Here is an 18825-nt window from a genome sequence, read left to right as displayed (position 1 = left end):
TTATGTTTAGGGTTTATTAATAGGCTTGAGTCAAAGATAGCTGCTACTCCACCTCCTCGGCCTGTGCCTCGAGGAATATGAGTATTAATATAACTTGGAGGAGTTGATTCATTAAGGCTAACGTACTTTTCATGACACAGCCAGGTTTCAGTAAGACAAAATAAATCAATATGATTATCTGATATTAAATCATTTACTAGTACACCCTTAGATGACAGGGATCTGATATTTAAGAGTCCACATTTAATTGTCCTGTTTTGTTGCACTGTTGCATTGGTTGCCTTAACTTTTATTAGGTTATTTTGTATAACTCCTCTTCTGTTGACTTTAAATAATTGAAGTGGCCGTGGGGCAGACACAGTCTCTATAGGGTTTTGGATGGGTAGTTGACTATATAAAGAATCTATTTCTTTGGCATCAAGGCTGAATCTGTTTTAATTCCTGCCTTCTCCTTCCTCCTCTGTCCCTTTTGCCCCGGATCTTACGAAAGTCCCTTCAGCTTTTCTAAGATAGGTTTCATCAAGTTTAGTTTGCAGAATTTTTTATCTTTTTTTAACATTGTTCGTTGGTGATGTCTTATTGCAAGAGATGTTTATTTATTTTATGATCTTAACTTCTGATGATTTGTTACTTCTGTTGAGCAATTTTCCAAAATGTAAAGAATATTCACAAATTTTAAATTTCAAGAACTCTATATAAAGGATGTCACAGATTCATCAATCATCAGATTAGAAATGATGGTTTTATTACCATCCCAAAATGATTGGCATTTTAATAAGAATTACCAGTATCCTTAGTTTCTACAGCAAAACGATCATAATGATCAGTGTAAGGAGCTGCTGATATACAGACAAAATGATCACAGAGCAAGATTAACCAGAAATAAATTCCTGACTTTGCCTTATTTGGTTTGAACCAGGAATATTGTTTGGTGTGTAGGTGTTTATGCGCCAGCAAGTTGTGAGTGCTACAGAAAACAGTTTCTTGCAACGAAAAAAAATAGCTTTTTCACCTCACAAAATGAAAAAATATATTTTCTTTACTCATTTACACAATCCTTATGTGCAGATGTTGAAGATGTGACAGGTGATATGACTGGAGGATGCAGAGTGTGTGACAGTCACCATGGTGACTCCAGTAAGCTCTGATACTTGCATTGGGTAGCTGTTTTCAGTTTGTCTGTGTACAGTGTGCTGCATCTGTCCTTATGGAATAAACTGTTAATGCATGAATAAAGTTGTTTTCACTGCAGCGATTTTATTCTCAAAAACTATAAGAAAACAAATATCATACTTGGTGATCTATGCACAGTACTATAAGATTATTGAAAACTATTGACGCTCTGTTCTGCAGTTCTTTTACACTAGTTACAGACGATAATATCCTCAGCTGAACACGAGTGTCAGGAGCCCTTCTTGTTAGAATTATAATTTAATTCCAGATTGAGTTTAAAGGCATTGACAACATTCAAAAAATGGCAAAATAATACTCCAAATGTATTACAAATAAACCAAACTGGAACCAAACTTTATTTATAGGCTAAATAAACGTAATACATTACCTATAAGATGCACATCAGATGTGGGAAGGGTTAGGAGACATGAAGCAAGCACCAAGGAAGCTAAATCAAATAAAGCAGGTAAAGAAAGTGACGCAATAATGCTGGACAGTCACAGAGTCGTACTCAGGGTTCCCTCACTATCGCTGGTGACAACAGAGACCAGAGCTGGGCACAGTAATGGATCTGTGTCAGACACTCTCAATCCACTTACAGTAGTTTGTGCTTTGTTGTATTCTGCTGCATAACATACTGTGAGGCGTGACAGAATAAAAACACTAAAACTAAATACAGTATTGACCAATACATTGTTAAAAATGATTTCATTCATTTCATACACATGGAATTTTTGCCCCCCCTGTATCTTCAACATACAGCAACATGCCAGAAAATGTTAGTGATGGAACAAGGTTAAAGAACTATGGCGGAATAACGGGTCTACTGTACCCTACAGTCACTGCCTTCGATATAGGACATCATACCAGGACGGGGTTTCCAGGTCAATGACAATGTCCTCAAGGATTTGGGAGGCTATTTTTCACTTTTAAATAAACTATCTAGAGGATGGAAGAGAACTTGCTCCCGTTTGATTGGTTTCTTAATGCTGGCTCTGAAGGACCCACTGAACAAAGAATAAACCACACACTACTACTACTGGAGTATTAAAGGACTCCGGTTATTCGCTAAAAAGTTAGAGGCAGCAGTTCTAGATGGGATTAGGAGGTGCCTTTCTACCTTGCTTAGGTTTATATGTGTTTCAAAAAGTTTGATACGGTGTATCTGTGACAACAGGCAATATTTACAGCATTTTTCTACTTGATATTTATTTTGAAGGGTTTTTCTTTGTTTTATTCATAAAGATATGGGTTGGCATTTCTGCTCGTTCTGATAGAAGAGACAGAAAGATAGTAAGAGCAGGGGAGATAGAGGGGATGACATGCAGCAAATGGCCCTGTGCCGGAATCAAACCCACGCTCTACCCTGTGAGCTACCAGGGCTCTCTTCTGCAGGGTTTCCCAGTCTGGTTGAACATGTCATGTGATGGAGCATGGGTGAACTCGCTACAATGATAAAGAAGGTTGTTGACAGTTTTTATTCTGTTCTGTGAAAGATTCCCTGGCTTCTACCGTGTCCCTGTAGGACATAACGTGTCCTCATAGTGTGGTCAAGACCAGATGAAGAACTATTCAATGCATACGCTCCTCCTCCCTGACGTCACTGTGCCTCCATGACAGCTTGGTGACGTTTCCTCTAATACAGCTGTCCTGTCAATTCCCATTAATGTCTAAAACAAATATCAAGAAAAAAGGTCTGCTTCAAACAAGTGTACTTTTACCCCAAATCATTGCCACATGCCCAGGCTAGACCCCCAAACCCCACCGCCCCAGAACACCAGGAGGACGAAGGGAAAACAGACATTCTCGGTTTATTTTCCCCTGTCCTCATGTTTGTCATACAAATCTCTGATGCAGTTCTTCGAAAGGGATTTCCCACCAATCCTCTCGTTAAATATCCAAATACCAATGGCGAGGCTGAGCCTCTACGAGGAGCAGTCAGTCTCAGGAGGCTTTGAAGGGGTTTCCTCTGCAGTCGTTTCACTGGAGATCCCAGTGTCTCTGTTCTCTGCTCCATTGCTCAAGGACATCTTTTCCAGAGCTACAGGGTGGACACAGATTCAGATGTATAAGAAATAAGTGAGGAAGTGATTATTGCTTAATGTCACTTAATGTCAGTCCTGGTCCAAACAATCACTAATTCACACCTAACCAGTTTGGTTCTGGACTGCAGCTCATTTATGTTGTGGAAGCACACAGACCAACCCCAAGATTTTGTGAAAGTAGATACGTGCTTTCCTTTGAGCGTGTCTTCAAAAGCTACACTGCACTACTCAGAAGTCCATATTATTAAACAAATCAAATGTTCATGCTTGATACATACAAACTAACCCTGCAGTGATGCTGAGCTGCTGCTGGGTGGCGCTGTACTGCTGTCATCCAGTTCATCCAGGTAGAGTCGGTAACGATGGCCACTGTCGTCTTCATACTCCACATTCTCATCATCGCTGTCCACCTCTGGAGCAACATACACCACCTCGAACTCTATCTGTCCTCGCTGACACAGACACTTGAATGAGCACTTTGCTGGAATGGGTGCTGTGTTATTAGTGTGTGTGTGTGTGTGTGTGTGTGTGTGTGTGTGTGTGTGTGTGTGTGTGTGTGTGTGTGTGTGTGTGTGTGTGTGTGTGTGTGTGTGTGTGTGTGTGTGTGTGTGTGTGTGTGTGTGTGTGGTGTACGCCTGCTGTACCTGCTGGGACAGAATGGTGACAGCCTCCTTGTGTTTGGCATCTCGCAAATTGATGCTGTTGACAGAAAGGATGGCATCTCCAACATGCAAACCTCCACATCTGTCTGCAGGCTGACTTGGATGGATCTCTGAGATTAGAATGGGAACTCCATGCTCCTTCCCACCCTGGTCACAGAACACACACAGCTCTTTTTAGCCAGATGTATTGGATGGTGATGCAACTAACATTTATTCTGCTGTTTGAACATCTTATTAAACATATCGAATTGCTGGCTGGGTGCATTTTCAACAGGCTTCATAGACACTTTCAGGAAAAAAAAAACCTTCTTACTGTAATGGATATTCCTAGCCCCTCATGATCATCTTTGACTAGCACCACCTTTCTGATAGGGCCTACTCCCTGGCTCTTCTTCAACAAATCTGGTTCCTGTAATTACAATAACGCATTCAACTTTGGAAGCACAAAGAAAGGTATCCACAGTTTTAACTGCTTTGTAGTGCTACACTCACATGCCCCACTGGAGAGAGAAGGGGTTTCTTTGGATCATTGCGCCCCCTACATGCTCGGATGACAGTCTTATGGCGGTGAAGGTGAATCTCTGCCTCCAGTTGGTTCCACAGCTTGTCATGTGCTGGCCCTTTCATGTCACGGCCCAGTAACTGGATCTGCTGAACCCTGGAAGGAAAATGAAAAAATTAAAGCTGTCAAAATGTAAGATTCCATGTAGTTATGTGTAGTCTGCTTTTTTTTATCTGTACATCTTTTTTTAAATAATCTGCATTAGTTATGCATTTTCATCAATACATCTGAGGAATATATTATTTATGTCCTCCACCCTATTGCACTCGCGTCCAGAGCACCTAGCTCCAGCTACCATTTAGATAAGATAAGATAACAGTCCCTACACATTTTAACCAGCTATTACAATTTGTTGTGTGTTGGAGGGACTAACAGAAAGAAAAGGGCTCAACGCCAGTCTGGTAACCAGGCATCAGCTTTTGAATGCCAGAAAATATGGCTGCCATTTTTGGTATACTTACATTTTGAAAATGAAGATACTATGCAGTTATAAGTTAGATTAATAACAAAAATGTATAAATGCCTGCAGACAGAGGTGACACATTACATTTACATTACATTACAGTCATTTAGCAGACGCTTTTATCCAAAGCGACTTACAGGAAGTGTATTCAACATAGGTATTCAAGAGAACTACTAGTCAGCAGAAGTCATAAGTGCATCTCCTTTCTTAAACAAGCATCTTAAAGCATAAGCCAGAGCAAAAGTATAGTGCAGAGGCAAATTACTACGAGAACAATAATTGCAACAGACTAATACGAATATAATAAGTGCTACAAACTACTACGAATAGGATAAGTGCAGTAAACAAATACGAATTCAATAAGTGCAGCGAACTGATACGAATACAGTGAGTGCAACAACTAATACGAATGCAATAAATGCTACGAGGAAGACTCAGGGTAGTACTTCTTGAAGAGGTGAGTTTTCAGCCTGCGCCTAAAGATGGGCAGCGACTCTGCTGTCCTGACGTCGGTGGGGAGTTCATTCCACCACTGAGGGGCCAGGACAGAAAAAAGCTGCAGACAGAGGTGACACCTGCAGACAGAGGTGACACCTGCAGACAGAGTTGTCACGTGCCCGCAGAGCTGTCACGTGCAGACATGCAGACAAATGTGTCACTTACAGACACGTTGTCACGTATAGACAAAGCTATCAGGTGCAGACAAAGCTATCACGTACCAACAGCAGCAATTACGTACAGACAGAGCTGTCACGTGACAGCATTTCCACCTGCAAACTGAATACATCTTTTAAATGGGTCCTACCAGTGTGTGTACTAATGGCTATTTAACAGCAGACGGACTATTGTGTCAAAGAAATTGTCAAGGAATGGAAGCCCGCTTTTAGTGAGCTTGAGTAGCATGTTTGATATTTACACATACACTTGTGTACATGATGATCCCATCCCTAGTCATTATAATGCTGTTTATGTTGATAATATCATTCTACCGTTGTATGTTGTTAGAAAACCCTCAACTTTAGCCTGCAAGTGTTGGGATCTCAAACTCCTTACCTGCCAGCCAGTTCCTTGTCCAAGTATTTTGCAGCCAGTCTTGCTCCGTACACTTCGGCCTGCAGTACTGCCATGTGTCTGCGAAGAGCCTCATTTTCTTTCTTAAATAGTCTCACTTCAGCCTCCAGCCTTGCCTCTGCTAATTTCTCCTTCTTGCTGACCTCGAGCTCCTGCTCCTGGAACAGGCACATAACATGCAACATCACAACAAGCATTATAAGCAAGATGAGTCAAAATCCTGTTTCCATCTCTGGCAGCCAAATACACTGCCAATAAGCTGTTATAATGAATTTGATGTTGAGTTCCATCATAGCAATATCCAAGCTGAGCAATGTCAATTCATATATTACTAATTGTTGTAGAGTAAGTGAACCATATTGAGAAGATTATCCACTCCCATTCTTGTTTTTCTGGAATTTTAAATATATTATATAAATATATACATCATCTGAAAAGCGTTGATAACTATAATAATGATTAGTATTTGACTTTGGCAGTTGGAAATGGAATAGATTTGGGTGAAATTCCCAGTAAATACCAGGACCTCAACTTATTGAGCCCTTGTTCAGATTCCATTTATCGATTTTATAGATTGAATTTATCAAGTAAAGCTTAATGGTAGTGTATTAAACAAGTGTTAAAGATGAGTTAACAGTTTTGTTTTTTTCAAGTTGGGTGTGCAACTAGCAATAATAATAAAATATCATCGCCATAATGTTTTCATGGTGAATGTGTTGGCAGGACTACACACATCCAGATGACACAGAGCGACATTGGCATAAATTCATGATTTTATGCCAAGGTTGCACAAGGAAATGCACCTGTAGCCCATTTGCTACACAAGAAAAAACGGACAAAAACAATTAAAAAGCAGTAGTGCATTTTTTTTGAATTTGCATCAGGAAGAATTTAAACAGCGGCAACAAAACAATTCTCTGGCCAAATAATATGGCCACATCTGGAGACATGCTTCTGTCTGCAATAAGAAGTATCTAGATAAATAAGCAATAGGTAAGTCAAATATACACAGACTTTTAAGGACTTTTTAAACTCCCAAGAAGTATATCTGCTAAATTCTCCACTGTGTTCACTTTTAGTGCCGAGCAGGGAGTGTTCATTGGGTTTACCAGAGATTTACCAACTTCGTACTAGGAAGCGTAGGGATTGGATTCATTCATGAGGAGCGGACCTTAGGACGATACCTGTCCACGGACGACCAGCAAGCCAGACCTGCCGGACCAAATGCTACTTAAAACTTAGTCGAGAGGGAGAAGAGCTAGTACCTCATCTGACTGCCTTTTTTCACCAGCCTTTCATTATATTGTTTTTCTTGATTTGATTGCGTGTTTCTTTACTTTTGTTGATTATATGACTTTTTTATTTGCATATAATGCTTATTGAGGTGATATTCCTGCTGTTAGCACAATGGGTTTGTTGAAATCCCACCTGCATAACTTGCTTGTCTTTTGTTTGTGTTTTAATCTGCAAACAAACAAAATCTCTTAAATCTTGCCAGAAGCTAACACATTTGCCGTCACCAATAAGACAGATCCCTCTTCACTTTGTCCCTGGTCTCCAGGACCAAGAGACAAACACCGACCATGTGCTGCTTGGTACAAGTCAAGTAAACTGAAGTGCAGGTTGCTTATTTACACGTTTGGAAATGAGCAAGCTACTCGCTAGCTTGTGAGCATTGACACACCCAAAATGACGAGCAAGAAGTGGCGAAGGGCGAGGAACATGCTTTTTATGGATGCAGTCCGTGGACAGATGCGGGACATGAATGGTGACCCAGCCATTTTACCTGAGGCTTGATATGGTTGTCAATTAACCAATTAAGGACACACATTGCACTCACAACAACTAGAGAAATTCAGAAGCCTGCAGCTCGTCTCTACTGCTGCAAGTGGAACCTTCAGGCATGAAAGCAGGGCTTCTGCCCACACAGTATCATAAAACATTTAGAAAATGTATCAGAAGGGGACAGTCATTTCTTGTTTAACTTGCATTTAATGGTAATTGTAATTCTGTTTGATACCTAGATTTTCTGTTGGTAGGCAGGAAGACGTCTTAACGCACACTACTAAATGAGTGTATCAAGCAGTATTTTTAATGATATGACTGTCCAAATTCATAGCAATTCTGATTTCCTGCTAAATACACCAACACACAAACTTACCATCTCTTCCAATGTTGGTGCAGGCTTGAGGAAAAAGAGGCAGAGGAAGAAGAGAAAGATGTCAGAGATTATTCATTTCAGGAAACAGAGATTGTGAGGAAGTTCACCATTGCATACAAGTTGCAAATATAGTGTTGAGCAACAAGCATACCAGTTGAAAAGATAGAATAAAATCAGTGGAAGCAATGGGAAAGCAGAAAGGAGAAGCAAAGCAGTAGCAGCCTACACTGGCCAGCACTGCGACTGAAAAGTCTATTTTCCTCGTAGTACCATGTGTAACTTCATTTATTATGCTTTGGTCAAAAAGGCTTCTAATGTAGGCTCAGCAGCAGGTTTGTCTAAATGTTGAACGACTTTTGTAATCTAATAATTATAATCTGAATAAGGAAATTAATTATATTGGTATAACAAATTATTGAGATAATTTTTTTATAATTGTCAATGAACACCCTGAAATACCCTGCTGGTATATTTTAAACAGTTCCCTGTAGAAGAAAACTTTTCTAGCATTTTTTAACGTATGTGTAGCACAATGAGACTTTGTTAATCCCATACAACAGGGCTTGTTGGATGTGATGAACCTCAACTAGTACACAGACAACATAGGCAGACATGTCAGTAGCTGCTCGGTCCTTTTATATTTTAGCCTTTTTTAATTTCATTACCACGGAAGCATACAATGTTGACTGTTCACCACATCAATAAATCCAAATGTTGTTAAAGTTAAGACGAGGTCTCATGCAGACACATCTCAAACAAAACAAGGCGTACAGTAAGAAAGTAAATAGACAGAAGTGAGAAGTTTATATGTTCATGCGAATTTAAATCTGTCTGCATTCATATATTATTCAAGAGGTTATTTTCAGTGTGTAGGTGTTCTTCCTCCTCCAGATCACGTTACATGTTAAAATGCAGGGACAGTCTTACTAGACTTGGAGACCTCTTACTGACACTTTTTCTTCAGCTTCCAAACATCATACTTTGATTCAGTCAGTAATAAACAGCATCTACGCATCACACTGAATCACAGAATGCAGGAGTTTGTTGACAACATGAAGATTTTTTATCCTTTCAATTGACCACTAAAAAACTATAAAAATATATTATGCTTATGTGTTGTTTTACCTAGTTTGCCCCGGGCTTCCATTAGCCAAGGGGTTACATGTTTCTGACTGCTGTATTATGTCATACCACCCACTCCCTCCCTGCAATTTCTTTCTGTATCAAAACTGCCCCTCCCAAATAAATGCCACATGCCAAAAAACATGTTAAATAGTAAGAATGGTTTGGCCTGTTGTACAATTCAGATGGGATTAGTTTGAAGGTTGTGGACAGCATCTCTTGCTCCTACCTACCAGTCTGTCTTTGATGGAGTCGGAGTCCTCAGCCTGGCCTTGCTTGGCATGGAGCTGTAGCTGGAGAGCATGAAGCTGCAGGAGCTGGTCATGAACCTCCCTTTCTGTCACTTTTCGCTCAGCCTTAGCCTCAGTCAGCTCAGAGCGCAGGTCCACCAGCTGGGCCTGGAGTGGGGAGTAAGGATGGGTGAATAATAATAATAATAATGGATTTTATTTATATAGCACACTTTAAAATACAAAGAAATCTCAAGGTGCTGCACAGGGTAGAACAATCACAATAATCAAATATAATAATAAAACACTAAAAACAAACAAAAAAAATAAAATAAAAATTAATTAATTAATTAATTTAATCATAATGAAATCTAAGAATATCTATTAAAACCGAACAACCACCCAAACACAAGCAATCCAAATTATCAAGACCCTAGGGGAAGGCAGAGAGGAACAGGTGAGTTTTAAGACTTGATTTAAAAGCGGTGAGGGAGTCTAAGGCCCTGATCTTCTCCGGGAGCTCATTCCACAGGCGTGAAGGGTGAAGAGTGTGGTAGAAGGAGGATTGTCCAAAAATCGATCCAAAGTCACATGGTGTCAGCTCTTAACACAAACCATTCAACACTGTAGGATCCCTGTCGCTATGTCCCTTGGGTTAGCCAGAGGATACAATGTCTTCTCTATATAGCTTGTCCATCAAAGACAGCCTTTGGTTTTATAGATATAGGGTTGACTGCAAACAATTAAAAATAAGTGTAGTTGTTGTCTGTACACATAATTTATACATTCTGCCAACCTTTTTTTCTAATTAGGGTTGTATTGTAAATTATTTTGTATAATTCTAAATAAAACTAATCATATTCATCAAAAATGATGTATTAATGCTTCTATTTATATATTTTTTGAAAGGGTAGAAACACAAATTTGACACAGTGTTTATTGATCAATAGAAGACTCTCCCGTTACTCTTCCTCAAAATGTGAATGTGAAAAAGAATCTCAAAATCGGTTTTCAGATTTGCAAGGCTATTGAGATTTGTAAATGCATAGACAAAAGCTGTAAATGAAAACAAAAATCTATATGTAGACAAAACTCACTGTTAGACTGCATTCTCCCCTTTCAGACAACAACCAAATAAATGTGTTCTTTAAACTCTCTGGTCAAATGAGGGACACAAAGAGCCCGGTAAGCTGTAGAAATGAAATCATCCTTACAGATGGGCTGCAGATAGCAGAGACAAATTCACCATGGTCTTGAACTCACTTGATCTAATAAATGACATATCAATATATGACCAAAATCAATATGTATGTATACCAGAGATGGTGTAAACAAGGCCATAGACTATATCAATATGATATTTCATAAGGCAGCCTTATAAAACAAAACCAGCAGCCTGTTAACGACTGCGTCTCAGTGGAGAGCAGGGTCGTCTTCCATTCAGAGGATCGGCGGTTCAATCCCTGCCTCCGGGCAAGACACTTAACCCCGAGTTGCTCCGAAGGTTTATCCATTGGTTTATGAATGGGTGTGAATGATTAGATAGATCCTGATGGGCAGGTGGCACCTTAAATGGTAGCCCCTGTCATCGGTGTATGAATGGGTGAGTGATTAGTAATGTAAAAGCGCTTTGAGTGGTCGGAAGACTAGAAAAGCGCTATACAAGTACAGTGCATTACCATTAAAAGGCAAAATGCACACAAATAGTTTGATCAAGAAAAATAGCTAATAAAACACATCAGCAAACAACAAGAATAATGACATTGTAAAGAAAAAAAAATGTAGTTAGGAAAAAAACTAACTACTTTAACTCACATGAAACTTGAAGATATTGTGAATGCCATCAAATAAAATCAATTCTTGGATATGTGGAACAACTTCAACATAAAACAACCACGAGCAATACCCATCCAAAATGGTGACATCTGGAGAGCACATTTTGAAAATATATACAAAGACAAACTAAAAATTATTATTCAGATCAATAAATTATGAGAGAAAAACATCAAGAAAAGATTGCAGACAACCAAAGCCCCCTTAACTCCCAGTTACCTGGGAAGAATTGACCACACAGACAAAATATCTGCAGCCAAGGAAAGCTTGTTGCCCAGACGACAATAAAATCGGAACTCTCAAATGCAGTCCCCAGAGATGCAGAGTGCAGTGTTGAAGTTGTTCAATATCGTATGGCAGTCAGGATGTTTTCCTGACATCTGGTGCATAGGGCTATTGATTTTGGTCATATATTGATATGTCATTCATTAGATCAAGTGAGTTCAAGGCCATGGTGAATTTGTCTCTGCTGTCTGCAGCCCATCTGTAAGGAGGATTTCATTTCTACAGCTTACTGGGTTCTTTGTGTCATTTCCTCAATTCATAAGAGTACTGGTAACCTTAGTAACTGTGTCAGTATTTTTTTTTCTAGCATTCTAAGTAAAAGAATACTAGATTTCCTTGACAAACACTCCAATCCAACTGGCTTCCTCCCAAAACACACAAGGCACCACCAACCCTGTAAATATCTTTCACACTTTAATTAAAAAAAAGTTTGCATTCGAGACATGCAAACTGAATTCTTCACTCAGAGAATAGCCACATTGAATTGGATTGATTTCATTATAATAATATATAGTTATCTGAAGAGTTGGATATAGAGACACATCATCAGTCACATTGAGTCAAGACATTTGCTACACCTCTGCCGTGCAGACATCTGCAAATAGAGGGGTGCAGGGAAGACATATTTTTATAGGCCAACCCGGAAGTTACCGTAACACTGGTTCCCTCTACAAAAAGCCAATGGGATGTTTCTATTAGATGTGGAATATTGCATAAAATAAGCTCTGTGTGGCAAACCTGTACGTTTCTTCAACAACATAATCTTCAACACTTTTGAAGCGTGAATTCCATCAACATGAGAAACATTAGACCTTAAAAAGGAACTACACCACGGTCACATGAGCATGATTACAAACACAAGGAGGCTCTAGAGGCAGACTAGTCGGAGTGATGACGTTTAGTCGTCTCATTTAGCCCCTTTTATGAACATTTGGAGCATTTCAAACCTTTTCATTCATCACATTCAACAGCTGGAGGTTCAGACTGTACTTTTCTTCACCAATACTCTTTTCTTTTCACTTGCTGACTGCTTTGTTGTTCCTCTCTTGTGCTGTTTTTATTCAACGCTTCCATCTTCTTCATCTTTCTCTCCATTTCTGCACTCTTCTTCATCTTCCTCAGCACTGCAATTTGAGTTTCCCTTAATAGGTTTTGATAGCCAATCATTGTTTGAGTGAAAAGCAATGAGAAAAATAAATTACTGGCATGTTAGCTATTCAACAGCCAACTCATTTTCATGATATAGCAGGTTTCATAAATATGTCTAAAAATGCATATTAATCTCTCAATTTCCACACAAAATGTTCATCTTTAATCAGTTCAATTAAACAGGGGGCAGATAACAAGTATTAGAATGTATCCAACAGGATTTTCAGGTGAGTGTTGATCTTGGCACTGAGGTCACAGAGAGTTGTGAATCCAATATGATACAAATGGTGTTACAGGGTTAAGCTTGTGTGAACCACGGACTGTATTTAGGCATCTAACCAAAAACCCATTGACTTTGAGATAAGGGAACCTGAAGTGAAAAAATCTTAACCCATTTCCCTGATTTTAGGACTCATTACATTTCGGAATTGCAGACTGCTCTCCTCCCATCAAAGTACTCCCTGAGCAGTGGTAAGTCCAAGCTGTTGATTCTTGGTCTGATAAACAGTAGATTTATCAAATGAAGTGCCAAGAAACAAACTATTATTATTTACATACATATTTACAAAATTGTAATACACTTGCAAATCTGAATACCGATTTGGAGATTTATTTCAACGTTTGCAAATCTCCTTAAGCACACACAGACAGATATACAGTTATACAACTCTGCACACACATTTGCAAATAATTCTGCTACAACTACTTCTTCAACAGGCCCTATTATGCTATTTTCCAGGTGCATATGTTTATCTGAAGTTACAGTTACAACATGTGTACATGCATTAATGCTCAAAATCCGCCTTGTTTTTCTCATCCTGGCTGTCCTGCAGCACCTCTTCTCAGCCTCTCTCTGAAATGCTCCGTTGTAGCGCTTGCTCCTCCCTTCAGAAAGCAAAGTCTGCCCTGATTGGTCAGCTAGCCCGCTCTGTCGTGATTGGTCAACGATTCACATTTCAAATTCACATTTCTTCCTCCAGAGCTTCAGCTCCGTCTCTCTCTTTTGTTGTTTGAGGGCGGGCCAAACTAGCTGGAGAGTTTTACGTCATTTCCGTAACATTATGACCTCATAAAGTTACTGAAGTGAAGGAGAGAATTCAATGGAGCCGTTTCAGGCAGCTCAGGAGCAGTGTTTCTGAGGGGGAGGGTAACTGTTTTACACTCTACGGACCTTTTACATGTAAAAGAATATATATATATATATATATATATATATATATATATATATATATATATATATATATATATATATATATATATATATATATATATATATAACACACTAAAGAAGAGGGAAACGTGGAAAAGCATAATAGGGCCACTTTCAAATTTACAACTGCCATGTAACAGAAAATAAATTCCTCACAGCTGAGAGCAAACACACTGATGTCCTTCCGGTGGTGTGCCACTCAAGAGTCAATTCTTAGTGAGATGTCACTGGTGTTCCACTGCCACATGGCACTGTCCACCACTATTATATAAAGGCAATTCTGACTGGAACATGCTGCTGCTGTGGTAACAGTGTGTCTGTCACACAGCACATCAGTGCCATTCCACTGACATTAACTACTACCTACACAATGAAATGAAGATTACATTGACAAAAATGGACTGAACTTGTATTTCTAGTCTTCCAACAACTCAAAGCGCTTTAACACTCCATGTCATCATTCACACCCATACATACATTGATGACAGGGGCTACCATTCAAGGTGCCACATGCACATCAGAACTCAAACTAATAGTCATACTCATTCACACACTGATGGCACAGCCTTTGGGAGCAATTTGGGGTTAAGTGTCATGCCCAAGGACACATCAACATGGACTAACAGAATCACCTGAAATGAATGACCCAGTTTTTTTTGTTTTTTTTTAAAACAACTTCACTGCGGACCAACTGGAGAAAAAAAAAAATTCCGTCTGCTGAAAAATATTTTAACCAGTTTCTCAAGTTGTGCCTGCAAATCCTGATCCAGGTCACCTGAAACAACATAGTTCTGACTCTTTTTGTACAAACAGGCAACATATGAATGCAATATTTTTTATGTCAATATAAAATATTCAAACGAAATACCGATGCAACCGAGAATGCATTCAGAAATTATGGTTCATGTTGTACAAATTGAGGAAAGAGATGTATATTGTATGTCACTTCTGCTTCTTCCTGTTTACATTAGGAACAGAGGGGAAATTTGGGAGGCGGGGTTTAAAATCTTTTTGTAGAGACAAATAATTTTTTCATCCAGATGTTTATAAGAGTTGTAGAGGATTCTAGAAATTCCTCGAGAACAGCAGTAAATATTTTTTTAAATCAACCTGCTGGAATTTTCAAATATGGCCAGCCTTAATGATTGGATTTGGAAATCGGATGCTTAGCTCTGTAATACAATTCTGTGACTCCACTTTAACATTATTCGTTCTACAGGGAGGCTAGTCCAGTAGAAGCTCTGGCTAGCTCCACTTACTCATCTATCAGACGAGTCTACAGATTATCAACGGCAGCTGCCTACAGCATGTTATCTTCCAATCCATCGAGTGGTATGCCGCTCCTGTTTGACCAGCACTAGAAAGTGGAAGGCCACTGTCAGACTGGCACACTAGTACCGCCCCCTGATGCATATGCAAATTACACAACAAGTGCTGCTGTATATGTAATTTTTTTGTTAGCCAAGCCACCGTAGCCAGTCTGACTAATAAATAACAGAACGTTTGAGGCAACCAACCAAATAGTACATTATTTGGCATGGCATATTTAATGGTTGAACAGGAACAGATAAGTCAATGTTGTTGAATTCTGGCCAGGAATATAATCAGAATACATCAACCCATTATTTCTCTCCCTTTACGAAATATGCCTCTGTTATCAGTGCCAGTGGGCAAAGAATCGATCCCCGGCAAAGGCCGCACGGTTACATCTTTGTCCAACTTGATCCCGGCTTGCCCTTAAATCCTGCACACGTGGGCAACGATAACCTCACCTGATCGAGGCGACTGCAGTTTTTAGAGCCAGGCGCATAAATTGCACTCCACAGAATGCAAGACCCAGGCCATGATGGGAAATGTCTGGCTGTCGCCAGATCAACAGGCTTATTGGCTCTTAGTTTGACAAATAAAAATAAAAATAATGATTTTGTGAAATTGTATTTTTTAACGCAAGATAGTTGGCTATGGTCTTATGTTGTGCAATGAAGGTTTAATCTCGAAACAAATATTGTATAGTTCATAATAGTAAAGCTTATTAATGCTTAGCAGGGACAAGCGAGACAGAGGAGGTAGGTGTCGATGCAGAGGACAGGACCGGACTACCGACACTCGTGTTCATGATGATAAAATGATCATCATCTGTAAGATAACATCAACTAGCTTTAAAGAACTGCAGAAAAGAGAATCAGTTGTTTTCAATAATCTTCTAATATTCTGCATATATCACCAAGTAGGATTTTAAATGTATACATTTTTTGTGTGCCACCTGCCATCAGAACTATCTAACCTTTAAAACCCATTCATTGTCTTGCCCAAGGACCCATCGACATGGACTAGCGGAGCGGGGATCAAACCACCCATCCTCCGATTAAAGGACGACCCTGGTCTACCACTGAGCCACAGTAGCCCCGATGCAAGTAACAGAGCGCTCTAGAGGCACCATGGTGACTGTCACATACTCTGCATCCTCCAGTCATATCACCTGTCACATCTTCAAATGCTGCACATGCAGATTGACAATCAGGATATGGAGTGATTGTGCAAGATCTGTCACTGGCTTTATTTCCAAACTTTACTCATTTACAAAATGCTAATGTACAGAGTGGTAACGATTTGCTGGGTGAAGTGACTGAGGGATGCAAAGTGTCAGACAGTCACACTCTTCAGGAGGACACTTCCAACATTGCACACCATCAACATACTAAACAGCACTGTGTCGGCTGTGTGTGTGTATGTATGTATGTATGTATGTATGTATGTATGTATGTATATATATATATATATTACACACACACACACACACACACATACATACATATATATATATTGGATATATATATCCAAAGTAACCAGTTGTTTCAGATCCTCCCAAATCAAAACGTTTCCTGGACACAGACTAGATGTGATTTATGGATAAATTACCAGATGGTCTGTAGCTTCTCAGTCACAGGTGGCGTCTCACGCAGAGTATCCGTCTTTGAAACATTTGCCCGTTTGCTCAAGAGAGTTCGAATCCAGGTCATTGCGATCTTATTTCTTCGTACGATGATGTGATGCAGAGCTCACTTACACAATCGTAACCACCACAACTGATATGAGATGCGGATTAAAGATCTCCAGCATTTTGTTTATGAATCTGGCGACAGAAGTGGACAACATCTGCTGCTGTTGAGAAAACCAGTTGGCACGTAACACCGGTGGAGAGTGGAAACCTATGAAATCAAGTTACCGAGTCCATGTGCCATAAACTAAATATAACGTTATATGCCGTTTGACGGGAGCGGCATGACGTTACCATGAATCAAACGGTCTCGGCAGGGGAGGCCAAACGATGACTAACCCAACTTAAAGTTACAATTAGCTTCCAGGTGTCAATCATACAAGAGTTACTCACCTCTAGTTTATGGTTCAGTTGGAAAACCGTCTGGGTTTTGTGACAGAGCTGAGCGAAACAGGAGCTTAGGTTGGTCATCTTCTGCCGACCCTCGTACGTGATATCGACTTGATCTGGATCTATTTCTCCGAGCAGCAGATCCACGTCCACGAAGGCCTTGTCAAACTCTTTCTCCAGCACTTCTAGCCAGCGAAACATGGACATACCTGGGCCAAGGCCTGAGCTCTGAGCCGCCGGGGAGCATCCAGCCGAAGCGGACATGGCTAGAGCGTTGAAGTTAGCTTACTAGCTAACTAGCTAACTTTGATTTGAGTAGCGTTGACGTTAGTGATCCCCCTCTCTGTTTACCACTGCGAAATAACACAGTCGAGATAACGGTGGGACCAGGTTGGAGCCCGGTGAGTAGACTGCTTGTTGGTTAGCGGAGAGAAGTCCGACAAACCAGCCTACGTTTTCTGATTCTTGTGTTAATCGTCTGCCTGACCAGGAAGTCCTACATCAGACTAGCGATTGTATCTGTGAAGCGATTATTACAGTCTGCCTCACTGCAGTGAAAAGTAATGGATAGCAGAGTGAGCCTCAGGCGCCTTATTTTCCAATCCCTTAAATCAGGGGTGGGCAATTATTTTTCCCAGGGGGCCAAATGAGCAACTGAAAATATTTTGGAGGGCCGGGCCAAAATGCCGAACTCAATTATGCATAATATACATTTTATTTCTATATAAAAAGCAGTAAATGGCATTGTTTTGACCGCTGGTAAGAGTGTATGTTATTATTTGGCAATTAAAAGGTGAGGTTAGCTTTCAAAAATATCATTTATTCAAATAGAATTTCCAAAATGATAAACAAAATGTGAAACATTTGACTCATTTTCAGTCACATTAATAACAAAGGGCATTTTGAGTTTCATATACTATTGAAACAAGGATTTTCTTAGCTTTCTAAAGACATCACATCATCTTTGTAGCCAAAATAAACACCGGCAGTATTTAAGGCTTAAATACTGCCGGTGTAACGGTTTAACACGTTAACTGGCGACTTTCAGCCGAATGCATCTGTTGTTGTCGTAGTTACGGCAGATGTTGGAAATAGGAAGAGGACATGTAGCTAGCCTCGTGAATGCCGCATTGTTTATTTCTCACTACAGTGTCAAACCTTCTCATACACAGTCTATGGTCAAAACATACCAGATTCGACGTTGGAGTCTCTTTTAAGGAAACGAGTCCACTCACGTTTGATAGGTGTTTTGTTGGAACAGGAAGGGAGCAAGTTGCCCTTCCTTTGAAATAATAAAGTTGGTTAAAAATAAAACATAATTGTCTTTGGAACCGGTTTTGGAACTGTGTAGAACATTTATAATTAAAACAAAAAAAAATATATATATATATAACGGGATTCGAACCCGTATCATTGAGGTTGAAAACATAATGGGTGGACAATAAACTGTGCCATTACGCTACGTCCAAAT

The 18825-nt window shown here is 39.7% G+C and overlaps 1 protein-coding gene across 2 annotated transcripts; it reads right to left on the bottom strand.

Moving 5' to 3' along the window:
* Positions 1 to 1506: 1506 nt before the first annotated feature.
* Positions 1507 to 17949, bottom strand: gopc (golgi-associated PDZ and coiled-coil motif containing). 2 transcript variants are annotated; one of them, XM_054617974.1, is made up of 8 exons: positions 17358 to 17949; positions 9493 to 9657; positions 5959 to 6134; positions 4373 to 4538; positions 4194 to 4289; positions 3863 to 4027; positions 3505 to 3670; positions 1507 to 3214 (listed from the first exon to the last, which is right to left on the bottom strand). In XM_054617974.1, exons 1-8 carry the CDS (start codon positions 17616 to 17618, stop codon positions 3099 to 3101), a joined length of 1311 nt encoding a protein of 436 aa, XP_054473949.1. In that variant the 5' UTR covers positions 17619 to 17949; the 3' UTR covers positions 1507 to 3098. The 2 variants fall into 2 exon arrangements, with proteins under 2 accessions (XP_054473949.1, XP_054473950.1); XM_054617975.1 differs by having other exon boundaries at positions 3124 to 3214; positions 3497 to 3670.
* Between the last annotated feature and the right edge of the window lie 876 nt (positions 17950 to 18825).

Source organism: Anoplopoma fimbria, chromosome 18, assembly GCF_027596085.1.
Source record: "Anoplopoma fimbria isolate UVic2021 breed Golden Eagle Sablefish chromosome 18, Afim_UVic_2022, whole genome shotgun sequence".
NCBI classification, from domain to species: domain Eukaryota; kingdom Metazoa; phylum Chordata; class Actinopteri; order Perciformes; family Anoplopomatidae; genus Anoplopoma; species Anoplopoma fimbria.
Note: the sequence above shows the minus strand (reverse complement) of the source record. Positions and strands in the feature narration are given on the sequence as shown.

Coding starts and splice junctions, on each gene's coding strand:
- gopc (XM_054617974.1), bottom strand. CDS start 17,618: ATGTCCGCTTCGGCTGGATGCTCCCCGGCGGCTCAGAGCTCAGGCCTT. Junction 6,135..9,492: donor ACTCCATCAAAGACAGACTG/GTAGGTAGGAGC, acceptor TGCCTGTTCCAG/GAGCAGGAGCTCGAGGTCAG. Junction 4,028..4,193: donor GGCTAGGAATATCCATTACA/GTAAGAAGGTTT, acceptor TTCTGTGACCAG/GGTGGGAAGGAGCATGGAGT.